The 12,720-nt window shown below is 36.3% G+C and overlaps 2 protein-coding genes across 2 annotated transcripts; both read right to left on the reverse strand.

Annotated features, from left to right (window-relative positions):
- Positions 1 to 153: 153 nt before the first annotated feature.
- LOC142617962 (uncharacterized) lies at positions 154 to 5,623 on the reverse strand. Its single transcript, XM_075790937.1, has 4 exons — positions 4,976 to 5,623; positions 3,783 to 4,037; positions 3,591 to 3,682; positions 154 to 1,155 (listed from the first exon to the last, which is right to left on the reverse strand). Exons 1-4 carry the CDS (start codon positions 5,621 to 5,623, stop codon positions 378 to 380), a joined length of 1,773 nt encoding a protein of 590 aa, XP_075647052.1. The 3' UTR covers positions 154 to 377.
- A 1,509-nt stretch (positions 5,624 to 7,132) lies between these two features.
- On the reverse strand, positions 7,133 to 9,163 carry LOC142617071 (uncharacterized). Its single transcript, XM_075789762.1, has 3 exons — positions 8,918 to 9,163; positions 7,934 to 8,465; positions 7,133 to 7,747 (listed from the first exon to the last, which is right to left on the reverse strand). The coding sequence occupies exons 1-3, from the start codon at positions 9,161 to 9,163 to the stop codon at positions 7,209 to 7,211; spliced, it is 1,317 nt and encodes a 438-aa protein (XP_075645877.1). The 3' UTR covers positions 7,133 to 7,208.
- Positions 9,164 to 12,720: the final 3,557 nt, after the last annotated feature.

Consider the following 12,720-nt stretch of genomic DNA (forward strand, 5'->3'; position numbering starts at 1 on the left):
TGGAGGTTCAGATTCCTCTATGATCCTATATTACCACATCACATCCAGATAAAGATTGCAAGAATAAACCATAAATGGAAAGGAAATTAAAGTGGACATGAAAAAAACCACACTTTGGAAAAAGGACAGATAAGGTAATAACTGTGATCCAAATGGCAAATAAAAAATTTAGCATGGAAGTCAACTATACATTTCAATGATATAGCACATGTTTAAATCATTACAAAAATTCTGTGATAGTCATAGGACATCTTGTGATAGAACTCCAGGGCAAAAATACCATATTCTTTGTGCTGTAAAACTCGACAGTAAACCCCTACCTGGACAAGAAATTAGTGGTTGATAGTGTAATCACTGTTAGTTCTTGTGGTATGTATCTAATTAATGGAAACAATGGTGGAATCAACATGCTCTAATAGGAACCCATATAACTTCTTTCTCAAGTCATCTATCCTCTCATCAACCCCAACTCCACCCCCAACCAGGTCATCCAACCACTGATTCACCCTTTTAAGTTGCCCAAGAAGATAAGCAATTTCTGATCTTTCCTCTCTGCTTTGCTCAAATCCCACGTTTAATGAATCCTCCAAGTACTTCAAGAACCATTCACGAGAAACCAGGAGCAATTTTTCAGCCAAAGTTGCTGTCTCTTTTAGTCTACTTCCCTTAGAACAGTCCTCTCTTACAGTATTTGTTTTCTTTGTTGTATGACGTTGTGAAGGAGATGGCAGTCGCTTTGCACTTGATTCTGATAAAGAGCTTCCATGATTTCTATGACTTTGTTTATCTTGAGGAGAATTACTTTTAGAATTCAACTCCTCTGGATTCTTATCTATGACGACATAATAACATTTCTCACCATTTTGAAGACTACTCTTTTCTTGCGTTCTGAAAAGATTGAACTTGGAAAGATTAGTCCCTACTGCAGCTTGAACCCAAGATGTGGCATTCTTATCAGTGAAACGTTTACATGCATCTGGCAATGAACGCTGCAGGCTACAATAACCATTTGACTTTGCTTCAGAAAGTGTTATGCTCTGTAAGGAATTGACAACTTTTCCAGCTCTCTGCATACTTAGATGAAGGTCCAAAAATTGCTCCACCAGTGTTCCTGCAGGAACTTTCTGAGAGGTATCACAGAGTTCCGCAAACGTACTGAAAATATAAAATATGGTCATCATATATATTCCAAGCTTGAAATCTTTACTAATGGTATCATGCTCAAAAAAATCTGGAAAAACATGTATATACCATGTATCATAGTCATTAGCAGTTGACAACATCATTATATGGTATTAAAGGAGATCATAATTTTTTATGGTAACAAGGATGGTTTACTAATGAAAAGTTCATATGCATGTTTGTAGGAAGTGAGAACTAGCAAAGTAGGACATTTTCACCAAATGAACTACTTAACTGCTAATGTCTACAACAAAACGTGATGAATTGTCCACCTCCACCATAATATGGCAAAGGGAAGGCAGGAAAATATAATCAATGTAAATTGAGCAGATTATACTCCAAGTAGTTTCATGGTAAAAATCATATAATATAGAACTTAGGTGCAATAAAATAATGTGAAATTGCAAATTCTTTACTAAGTAGGCTACCAACATTCACATGCTAGAAGAAGAAATGCATGTAATCAATGAAAGCTAGAACAGGGGAACAGAATAAGGAAATGGAGAAATTTTCCGTAAGCTACAAGATGACCACAAGGACTTGTTTTATGTAAATCATCGCACCCCCACCCCACCCCAAAAAAATAGAAAAGAAAAGATGTATACCAGTATTTGACATTATAAATTCTGCCAGAGAGAGTACTAATGGCTGTCACCAACACTTATCCATCCATATTACCCCAACAAAAGACCTATAACAAAAGCAAATTACTTGAAGGCCCTAAATTTATTAATGTCACCTACTCACCCATTATTTCACAAACAAGTAGAATACTCTAGCCTGGCTGCATATGAGATATCTTCTGTAGTTGCGTAACGGCCTTAAGTAATTCACTAAACAACTCTAACATTGGGCAAATATGGTCAAGAAAAAGATATTAAAGGTTGTTATTTTTGCTTTTCTATTTTTGAGGTGGTGAGGGTGGGGAGGAAAGTTATCTCTTTGGCAGATCTCATGTGTTACACACATGCCACAGTACCCTGGGCATCTGAACGAACTAAGTGATGTACAAAAATTAGTTATGCAGTTCTATTGCTTCAACCTTCTTCAATACATTGGAGAATTTCAGATTTATAGTAGTTCACCTCCCAAGCATAAGCAATTTCAGGCTGTGCCTGTCACCCAATAAGTCTTCCACATTGAACACTAGGTAACATGAAGGTACATAAAATTCTTGGTATATGCATTAACTAATGCTTCACATCATTCTTCCCCTGAAATGTACTGTGTCTAGACACCTGTTCTCCACACTCAATAACAAGTTCAATCCATTTACATTTCAACAATCCAGTTCCATCACATTTAAGCAATCCAGTAAAAGGAAACTCTGACTCTAGAGTCTGGATTTCCACTTAGCTTATCGGATATCATCTTTGCCCTCTGATCTGAAGATGAAAAACATTCATAACTCATCTCCATTCTTGGATTTTTATTCAATAATGTGTCTTTTCATATGCATTTCATAAGTCCAGGATATGGTCCAAGATTGCCAAGATTCTTCTTCTGACTTGTTCTTCTTTAACTCATATTCAAATCCGCACGAAAAAAAACCTTCTGCTGCACAACTGAACTAGGCATGCCAATGCCCTCCAAGAGGCAAAACGCTGTCTTGATAGTTGGTAGTTCATAAGTAATGAGACTTCCAATAGACAAGTAGAAGCTTATATTCCAGCATGTATAATGCGCAAAACAAATTAATATATGTAAGAATGACGATCTATATAAGAATGACAAGATTAGATGAGTTGCTTCAGTGGTGCACCTTCGCGCACTCAATATCTGGATACAATGGCTTGCTTGGTAGAATATTTTGGGACACTTCCCTTTTCAGTATTGGACCTCATTCAAGACATTCTCTTTCTCTTTTTTTATTTTTTGATAATCAAGAAAGCCTTTTTTATTGAAACAAGCTAAGAGAACCCAGCAAAGACAGTACAAACCAGGCTAGAGACCAGCCATACAGCCAACAGTCCTACTTTAATTCCAATGCTTTGGAAAATGTATGTCATACCTCAGAAAGATACCAAATTTTGTTCCTTAAATTCTCCAAGTACAATAGTTCAAGAAGTATCCACTTCTCCAATATGACTAACATTTCCACTTAACAGCATCAAGACTCGAGTAACGATGTTCTTCAGGAAATTTACACTATATATATGGAACTAATAGGTTATGCAGTAAAACATAGGATGAATTCATTGTTGTCTATTCATGATTGGGAGCACTAGAGACTCTTACCATGTATTTCAACTGTTTATCAAACACAATATAAGCTAAGGGATGTACTGCATAGTATTAGGAAAAGTTCAAACTATTAATACTCATTATTCCATAGAAAGATGTAAATAAATATGGAAAAAGTACCGCCAAAATAAATCGCAAAACGCAAAAGAGTATAAACTGTATACCGCATGCAATTGATGATACTCTCAGCAGCAGATGCTTCTTCTAATTCACGTACAGCAGCCAAAAATGCGACATTCCTATGAGACATAGCTTTCTGAAAAGGGTCAATGTCAATGTCAATATGGCATTAAAAAATAAGAACTTGGCATCAGATAAACTGGAAGTATGGAACTTTATTAAAACATGAACCATACCTTTCCAAGATTATTTATAGTAGATGGGAGTGCATTCCACAAAATCCTCTGGTCAGACCAAGTCTTGAAATTGAGGGGCACATTTAGCAGATGAATTGGGATAGTGCCCCCAGATGATGATTTCGAATCCTTTTTTGAAGTCTTGCTCCTTGGTTTTGGAGAAAAGATGTCATTTTTGTTTTGCAATGGTGAAACACTCAAGCTTGGAGGCTTCGTTGGTTTCTCGTTCTTAAAAGCTTTCTTATCAGAAATCACCTGCAGCAACATCCAGTCATCAGCTTCATGAAAAATACCAATGAGAGATTTGTAGAATGGAGTACAAGTTGAAGCAATAACTTTAATTTCACACATGCGACACTTGTCCAGAATGACAAAAGGAGGGGAAAGATCTATAATTTTACCCATCAAATTTGTCAAACCCAAAATCAGGGCAAAACGTTATTTTATTTTGGCTTATCAATGGGTATAATGTTCTCCCAATCTTTAAATAAACATATCCAGATAATATAACCTATGACAGAATGCACAACTGTCAAAATATAAATCTGCCAACAACCCATAATGACAAAGCCAAAGACTTGCTGTAGCTGTTAGAGTTTACAATATAGGTGCAATGCAAACTAAAATTTACAAGGGCATTGGCACTATATAATTTTTGGCATACAAGAACAAATATATCCCAGATTCCACAATCAAATTCTTTACAAACATTCAAGCAGAACTAAAACATCTGAAAGGTCAAAACAAAGGATTAGGTTCAATACACTAAATTACTATCTAACTATAATAAATTCAATCCAAGGCACAGACACAAAAAGTGTGCAATTGCTCCACTTTACTGCGCATAGGATTGTATAAGAAACTTCATCATCTTGAATGGTGCCATATCTGAAATAACTGCCTCTCTCTTCAAAAGGGTCATTAAGATATTCAATTAAAAAGATCAATTTTCATATAAATTTGAATGGGTCAATTCAATTACCATGGATAATCGCAAAAAGGAAGGGGCTTTGACAATAAGATATAGACTACTAGAAACACAACAGTGCAAAGATATTGCCAAAATGTCACATTGATAAATAACCAAAGAAACATAAGAAGAAGGAAAAGGGTAGTGAAAAGAGTCAAACTTGAAAAGCAATAAAATGTGGGGGCACAGCCAAAGACACAAAAGGTGTAAAAGAGAACATTACAGAAGCATTATCCGAAGAATTGCAAACTTGTTTGGACTTTGAACTCGATGTAGTAGTAGTAGTAGTAGTATGAGCAGCATTAGTCCTAGAAGTCGAAGTAGAAGTAGCTTTAGGACTCTGATCCCAAACCCTCCTTGCAGAATCCAAACTCAACCTCCTCAACTGTAGCCCCTCAACTTCCACATTCTTAGGCTTGGCCTTTTTAGTCTTGACCACCTTGGCATTGTGAAAATCACGCTTTGGTGTAATGGGCAGCAAATCAGAGGGCACCAAATCAGTGGGATTGCCAACACAAGGACAAGGGCTTCTCTTGCTTTTGGGAACAGGTTTCAACCCACGAAGAACTGGAACTGGAGAACCCAAGTCGAGCCGCGAGGCATAAACAAACTGACCCAGTTGAATCTTGTCGCTGTAAATCAAGTCCATGTCATTGTCCGAGATTGAAACATAGGCTGAGTGAAGTGAATCAGAGACTTTCAAGAAGAACCCTTTACTCTTCCACGGATCATTGTCGTGGTCATTGGGTAGAGAAGGCACAATCTCAATGACTTGAAGAAGAGCCGAGCGGTGCTCTCCTGTGACTTTCACGTCCTTGTTGCCTGCATGTTGGAGAAGCTTAGAAAGAACACCAGGAGTTAGAGAAGCCATAATGTCATATGTGTGTGATTTTCTCTCTTCAATGTGGTTATGGAAAGTTCAACACTTTGACACCACCATGGGCATGGAACTGTGGCAGAGAGAGAGAGAGAGAGAGAGAGAGAGGAATTGATTTGTGGACACGTGGCAAATGGGGATACGGTTTGCTTGAGATTTTCAAAAACTTTTTTGCAGCACAAGAGAGAGGGAAAGGACAATACAAGGTTGAGGTTTCGAGGTTTATCCCACAGGCAAAAGCTAATGAGGACAAACAGAACCATCTTTCTCTCGTTTAAATATCAACCCAAATGGCAAATATGAATATCATAAAGACATAAACTACTTTTTTTTTTTTTTTTAAGGGAATTTTATTTTCTCTCTCTCTCAACTTTTTTATTCATTTATAAAAAACTAATTTTGTAAGTAAATACATCATTGTTAAACAAAATATTATCAATCTCAAAAAGATGGTATGGATAGTATATTAAATATTGTTCCAATTCTCTTTTTTTTTTTAAATAAAGTTAAACTTTATATGAATATTTAAGAAAGTAAAAAAGGAGTCGGGAAATAAACTATGCTTTTCCTTATTGAAATTTATGATAAATTCAATTTTCATCCTTTAAATTAAAAAAAGATGTTTGGATTTGGTTCCTAAAATTAAAATAATAATAATAATAATTTTTACCCTACATCTATAGGTCATGTTTGATTTTAATCCTTTAAATATGTTGTTGATTTATTTTGATCCTTAAATATGAGATTAGTTCAATTCTTCTTATCAAAAAAAAAAGTTCAATTCTAAACCTTAAAGAAATTAGTTTTCTGGCTTAGTATTTTAAAAATAAAGCTTTCACATGGAAGGGCCTTTTTTTTTTTCAAAAATATATTTAACTTTTTTAAACTTAGAGCATCCACAGCAGTGGAGCTAAAAATTTAGCTTTTTAGCTCCACCAAAAGTTACTTTATCTATTTTACCTATTCACTTTACAAAACATCTTTGCGAGCGGTGGATGCATCTATTTAGCTTTTAACACAATAAAATAATATAAACATCACAATAAAATAATATATCCACTACAATAAAATAATATATTCATTACAATAAACAACCATCACAACTACCCGCAACCGCTACCATCGACTCTTCCACCGCCACCGCAATCGCTACCGCCACCACTGCCGCCACCGCCGCCACTGCCACCGCCGCCGCCGATTCTTCCACCACCGCAACTACCACCGCCACCGCAGTCGCTACCACCGCAGCCACCGCCACCACTACCACCAACACCGATTCTTCCACCACCGCGGCTGCCGCCGCCACCGACCCTTCCACCACCGCCCAAATTATACTTATACATTTTTTTTTTTTTACTAAAACAATTTCTCAATCATCATGATAACGTAACAATAATATTTTATTTTAACTCCAAATTATATATATACAAAACTCAAACTAAATTATGAAATAGAGGAACTTTATAATAAAACATATAAAATAAAACACATATTGTAGCTGGAACAATGTAGTCCATAGATTACTCACATACATAACTCAAACTAAATTACAATAAAACTCACACACTCGCACAAGTTCCTACGACTCGCCATGCAATTGCCATAAATGTTCAACAAGGTCCTTCTGGAGTTGAAAATGAATGTCTCGGTCTCTAATGCGTCCATACCTCTCAATGCATGACAGAAATTCATCATTTTGTTCATGTAACACTTGCATAGGAGGATTATCCACTCCATCAATTTGTTCATAATCCAAATTTACCACTTCATTATCATCCCGTTCATCTTCAACAATCATGTTATGGAGAATTATACACGCTTTCATGATCTTTTGGAGTGTTTCAAGATAGAAAAAGCGTGCAGGTCCACGGACAATTGCGAAACGTGCTTGAAGCACTCCAAATGCACGCTCAACATCCTTCCTATATGCCTCTTGGGTTGCTGCAAATAATTTTCGCTTAGGTCCTTGTGGAGATGGGATTGTTTTCACAAATGTTGCCCACTTTGGATATATGCCATCAGCAAGGTAATATCCCATTGTGTAGTTATGACCATTGATTGAGTAATGTACTGCAGGACCACGTCCTTCAGCAAGTTCATTAAATACATGAGACCGCTCTAACACATTAATATCATTATTTGACCCAAGTAACCCAAAAAATGCATGCCATATCCAAAGATCATATGATGCTACTGCCTCCAAAACAATAGTAGGCTCACGAATATGACCACAATATTGACATTTCCATGCAGATGGACAATTTTTCTACTTCCAATGCATGCAATCAATTGAACCTAACATACCTGGAAAACCTCGGCGTTCGCCATGAGCTAACAGTCTAGCAATGTCTTCATTGTTTGGCTTTCTTAAGTATTCCTCAGAGAAAACATCAATTATCGCAGTAACAAATTTTTTCAAACTTTCTAATGCAATAGTTTCTCCAATCCGCACATATTCATCTAGCAAATCCCCCGATACTCCATACGCAAGCATTCTAAGTGCAGCAGTTATCTTTTGTAATGAAGATAAACCAAGTTTGTTGGCACTATTTCTTTTTTGGACAAAGTAAGAGTCATGAGCTTCTACCTTAGATTGAATACGGAGAAAAAGAGAACGCTTCATCCGAAATCTCCTACGAAATAAAGCGGGTGGATATACTGGCGTGGGAGCAAAGTAATCAAGAAAAAGCCTCTCATGGCCTGCCAAATGATTACGTCGAATAGAGCGACGACGTTTAGGTTGTGATGTTTCCATAACATGTTCTTCGATTATCTCATCCTCATCTGAGTCATCAAGAAGCAACTTGTACAACAAAGAGCGATTCATGGATGCAACCTTCAAGACAATTGAAAAACAATTATTACTATAGATGCAAGATTAAAAAGTCAAGTGACATATTGAATATAACAAATCTACGCATAAGCCACAACAAATTGAATATAACCAAAATACTATAAAATACTTTAAATTTTACTTACTCTAATTTCTATCAAAGCATCAGCAGCAACAACAACAACTCAGCAAAACAACAACAACTTGCTCTCATTTCTATCAAAGCAAAACAAGATAAACAATAAATTTAAAGGTTTACTACCAAAATACTATAAATTTTAAGGCACTACAAAATACTACCAAAATACCATAAATTTAAAAGTTTACTATCAAAATACTTAAAGGCCTACAACCAAAATACTTAAAGGCTTACATAAGCCACTACAAAATACATAAAGGCCTAAGCTACATCCAAAATACAATCAAACCCATTAATTACGTGAACTTCGTTTTGCCATGATTTCCTCTTGGAGTTGTTCATAAAAAGCTTTTTGTGCTCCGGTCAAGCCACTTGTATCTTTCATCATGATTCTCTCCTCCTCTAACATATATTGCATCTCAAATTTTTTCTTCTCAATCATGACTTTTTGCTTCTCAATCTTAAGTTTTTCTTCACTTCTTTCCTTCTCAATTGTAAGTTTTTCCCTCTCAATAAGCATTTTTTCCTCTTCCAATCGAGTTGCATCCTCAATAAATTTCATTTTTTTAATCAAATATTCCCCTACATCTTTTCCGGTGGCTTTGTTCCTTCGGTTGGCTTTTTCGGCCTTCTTACCAATTGGCCTCTCAAGATTACAACCGTCACCAAGTCCGGACCCACAATCCCCTTCGCCCCCTTCGCCAATAGATGTTGACTCTGGAGTTGGAGGCACGGATGCTCTTGATCTTCCATTAAGATTGGCAAACTTTGGTTGGTCCTTTAACATGAGCCAACAATGCTCAAGAAGAAAGGGTTTTTGGTGTATCTCCAAAAACAAAGCCTTCGCATTGATAATCTAAAAAAAAAAATATAACATGATTAGAATCTTCAAACTATTGATAAATGTGTATATTAACACTAATGTAATATAATTTATACCTGATCTTGTTCGGTTATACCACTTTTATGAAGTGCGTTAACTTTAGCCATGCACCCTGCAAACTTATTTGTCCTTTCACTGATCAATCCCCAACGACTTAACAAGGAGGTAATAGTACGTGTGTTACCGGATTTATTGTACTGCGTGAAGTATTCCCAAACTTTTTGACGAAATGTAGCTTGTGTTTGTTCATTACTGCTTACGGGATCAACACTAGTATTAAGCCATGCTGACACTAAGAGTTGATCTTCCTCTACACTAAAGTTAGCGCCCCGTTTTCCTTTTGTAGAAGAGGCATTCTCAACTTCAGGTGGAGAATCAGAAACTGACACAGGAGTATTTTGAGATGTTCCTAAAATTTGTGAGTCAATTTCTATATCCCCATTCATGATACCCGTGTAATATGGTAGGTCCCTACATGACTCCATGTCTCTACGTGACTACATAAAATTAGACAAAAAAAAAATTGTAAACAAACTCTAAACATTATAATAAATAAAAGATAATAACAACAATAGCAAATACCAAATTCTAATGTTAATAAAACAATACTCGTAGTAAATAAACTAAATTACTAATTGCTATTATTTCTCACATCACTTAGTTGTTTGCTCCTATTATTTCTCATCATCAAACTTCTTCTAGTGTTACCATTATGGACACCAACTATAAAAACACACATCTACTTCATAAAAAAAACCACTCTTACAATTAGTTCAATGGACCAATAATTCCAAATACATGTACGTATCATAACATTATTAATTATCCTTCCCTTTGGTCAAACAAAAAACAAAAAGGGTTTTCCATTGGTGAACTCTCTTGTTTTGGGTCGTGAGTACATACCTAAAGTTTGAACGAATAGGAAAGTATTAAAATTAAGAGATTAAATTCAATAAGAAGACTTATGTATTCACCATGCAATAATACTGTCTATGCCACGTTAGATTTTTACTAATAATTGCACATAACAGTCAAATATATATATATATATATATATATATATAATATGCAATTTTATTTAGAAATTTGCGATTTCAACCTCTCTAAATTGCAAATTTCTAAACAAAAGTTGGAACAAAATTTGCAATTGTGCGTTATATATATATAGTCTAATTTATCAGTTATTGTTCTTTGGTTTACATATATTCTAAACATGACTTGGTGGCTTTTGGAAGTGTCAGAGATTGGAGAGAGCAAGTACTATTCAGTAATCGCAAGAGTGAATTTGAAGATGCTGCTTCCAAATTAACATGGAGGTAACCAAGAAAGCACGGACAGACAATTTTCTAGCCATGTGTTGTGTGCATATGGGACAAGGCGTATGCTTGGGACATGCCCACACGCGAGTCCTTTTTTAAAAAAAAATAGTCGCTAACTTGTGCGATGCACGGGGAAGCTATTGGATATGAGATTTTTAAAAACTTTTCATTACTCTTCGCTAGTCCTTAAAAACTAGTGGCTAGTCCTTTTTTTTTTTTTATAATGAAAATCAAGAAGATTTTATTGAAGCAGAAACTATACAAAATATACTAAATATCCAATTAAACATGCTCATCTATAACTACATTAGACAACACTTAAAGGGTAGAGCCCAAAACAAAAGAACCAACCAGCATGTTCGATAAAGTTCCCTGCACACAGGCAATTCCCAACACATTCTGTACACACAGAAAATCAGTCAACACATTCTGTACACACAGAAAATTCCATATACACAGAAAATTACCCTGCACACAGAAAATTCCCAATACATTTCATCACAAATACATTCAGTCCAACACATTTAGTACACACAGAAAATTCCATACACAGAAAATTACCCTGCACACAGAAAATTCCCAATTCATTCTGTCCAATACAAATACGTTCTGTCAATTCACAAATGTTCAACTGACCTGAAGTGAAACAGAGGGCTGATCGGCGGTGAGTTGAGAGAGCTGATCGGCGGTGAGTTGAGAGGGCTGATCGGCGGTGAGCTTGAGAGAGTTTTGAGAGAATTGAGTGCTTGGACGGCGTGGGTCTGAGGCCGAGAGGGTTGATCGGCGTGGGTCTCAGTTGATCGGCGGTGGGTCTTACCAGGTGGAACGGTGACGTTGAAGACGGCAAGGGCCGGCGGCGGCGAGCTTGAGAGAGTTGAGAGCTTGGACGGCGTGGGCTGAGGTTGATCGGCAGTGAGCTTGAGAGAGTTGAGACGGCGTCGGCGTGGGTCTCAGAGAGGGAAGAGAGAAGACGGCGTCGGCGGCGGAGTGACTAAAGCGAGAAGACGGCGTCGGCAGCGGAGTGACTGAAGCGAGAAGACGGCGTCGGCGGCGGTGGCGGTGAGCTCAGAGAGGGACTGTGAAGAGAAACTGAAGGAGAGAGTGAAATGGAGATGCTTTCCGGAGGAGTGTATGAAGAAAAAAGAGTTCAGCGTGAAATGAAAAAGGCAAAGGAGTGAAGTATTGTTTTTTAATCACCAGCAGAATAAAATATTACTTTTTTTTTTATAACTTTCAGCTACAGTGCTCATGTATTGATACATGAGCACTGTAGCGCAAAGCTAAAATTTTTTAGCTTTGCCTCCACTGCTGCATGTGGATTTTTGTGGTTTAAGTGGAGCTAAAATAGCAATATAGCTATTTAGCTCCACTGCTGTGAATGCTCTTAAGAGGCCAAATATAAGCAATATACTATAATTTAACCATTGTTAACATATGTATCATTTCTTTTTTGCACAGTTTATCTTATTTTAGTCTAAAGGTTCAAAATATTGAAATATACATGTTACGTGTGATTAGATATTTATTATCCTTTCACTTTGAACATTCTTGTTAACTTATACATTATAAATAAAGTTAGCTTATGATATTTTAAAACAAAAGGCTACCTTTGAAATGATGGGAATTACACCATGCATCTATTTTGTTGCGTGTAAACGAATCCTTATACTATCAAAAGTCAAAGTTTATTGCATACTTTGGGAGTATACACCCTTCCTCTTATAACGGGATGGACCTTACCTTGGGACCCCACCTCTCTATGAGGTAGAAATTATACTATCAGAATATGCAATAACTTTTAACCAAAAAAAAAGAATATGCAATAACAAGCCATCAAAAATATGATCTTACTCTATTAATTTCTTGTGTTTGTGATTTTGTGACTAATATATAATCGGCTAAATTACACTAACTAGC

The sequence above is a fragment of the Castanea sativa genome, chromosome 11 (genome assembly GCF_040712315.1).
Source record: "Castanea sativa cultivar Marrone di Chiusa Pesio chromosome 11, ASM4071231v1".
In the NCBI taxonomy this organism is placed as follows: Eukaryota; Viridiplantae; Streptophyta; class Magnoliopsida; order Fagales; family Fagaceae; genus Castanea; species Castanea sativa.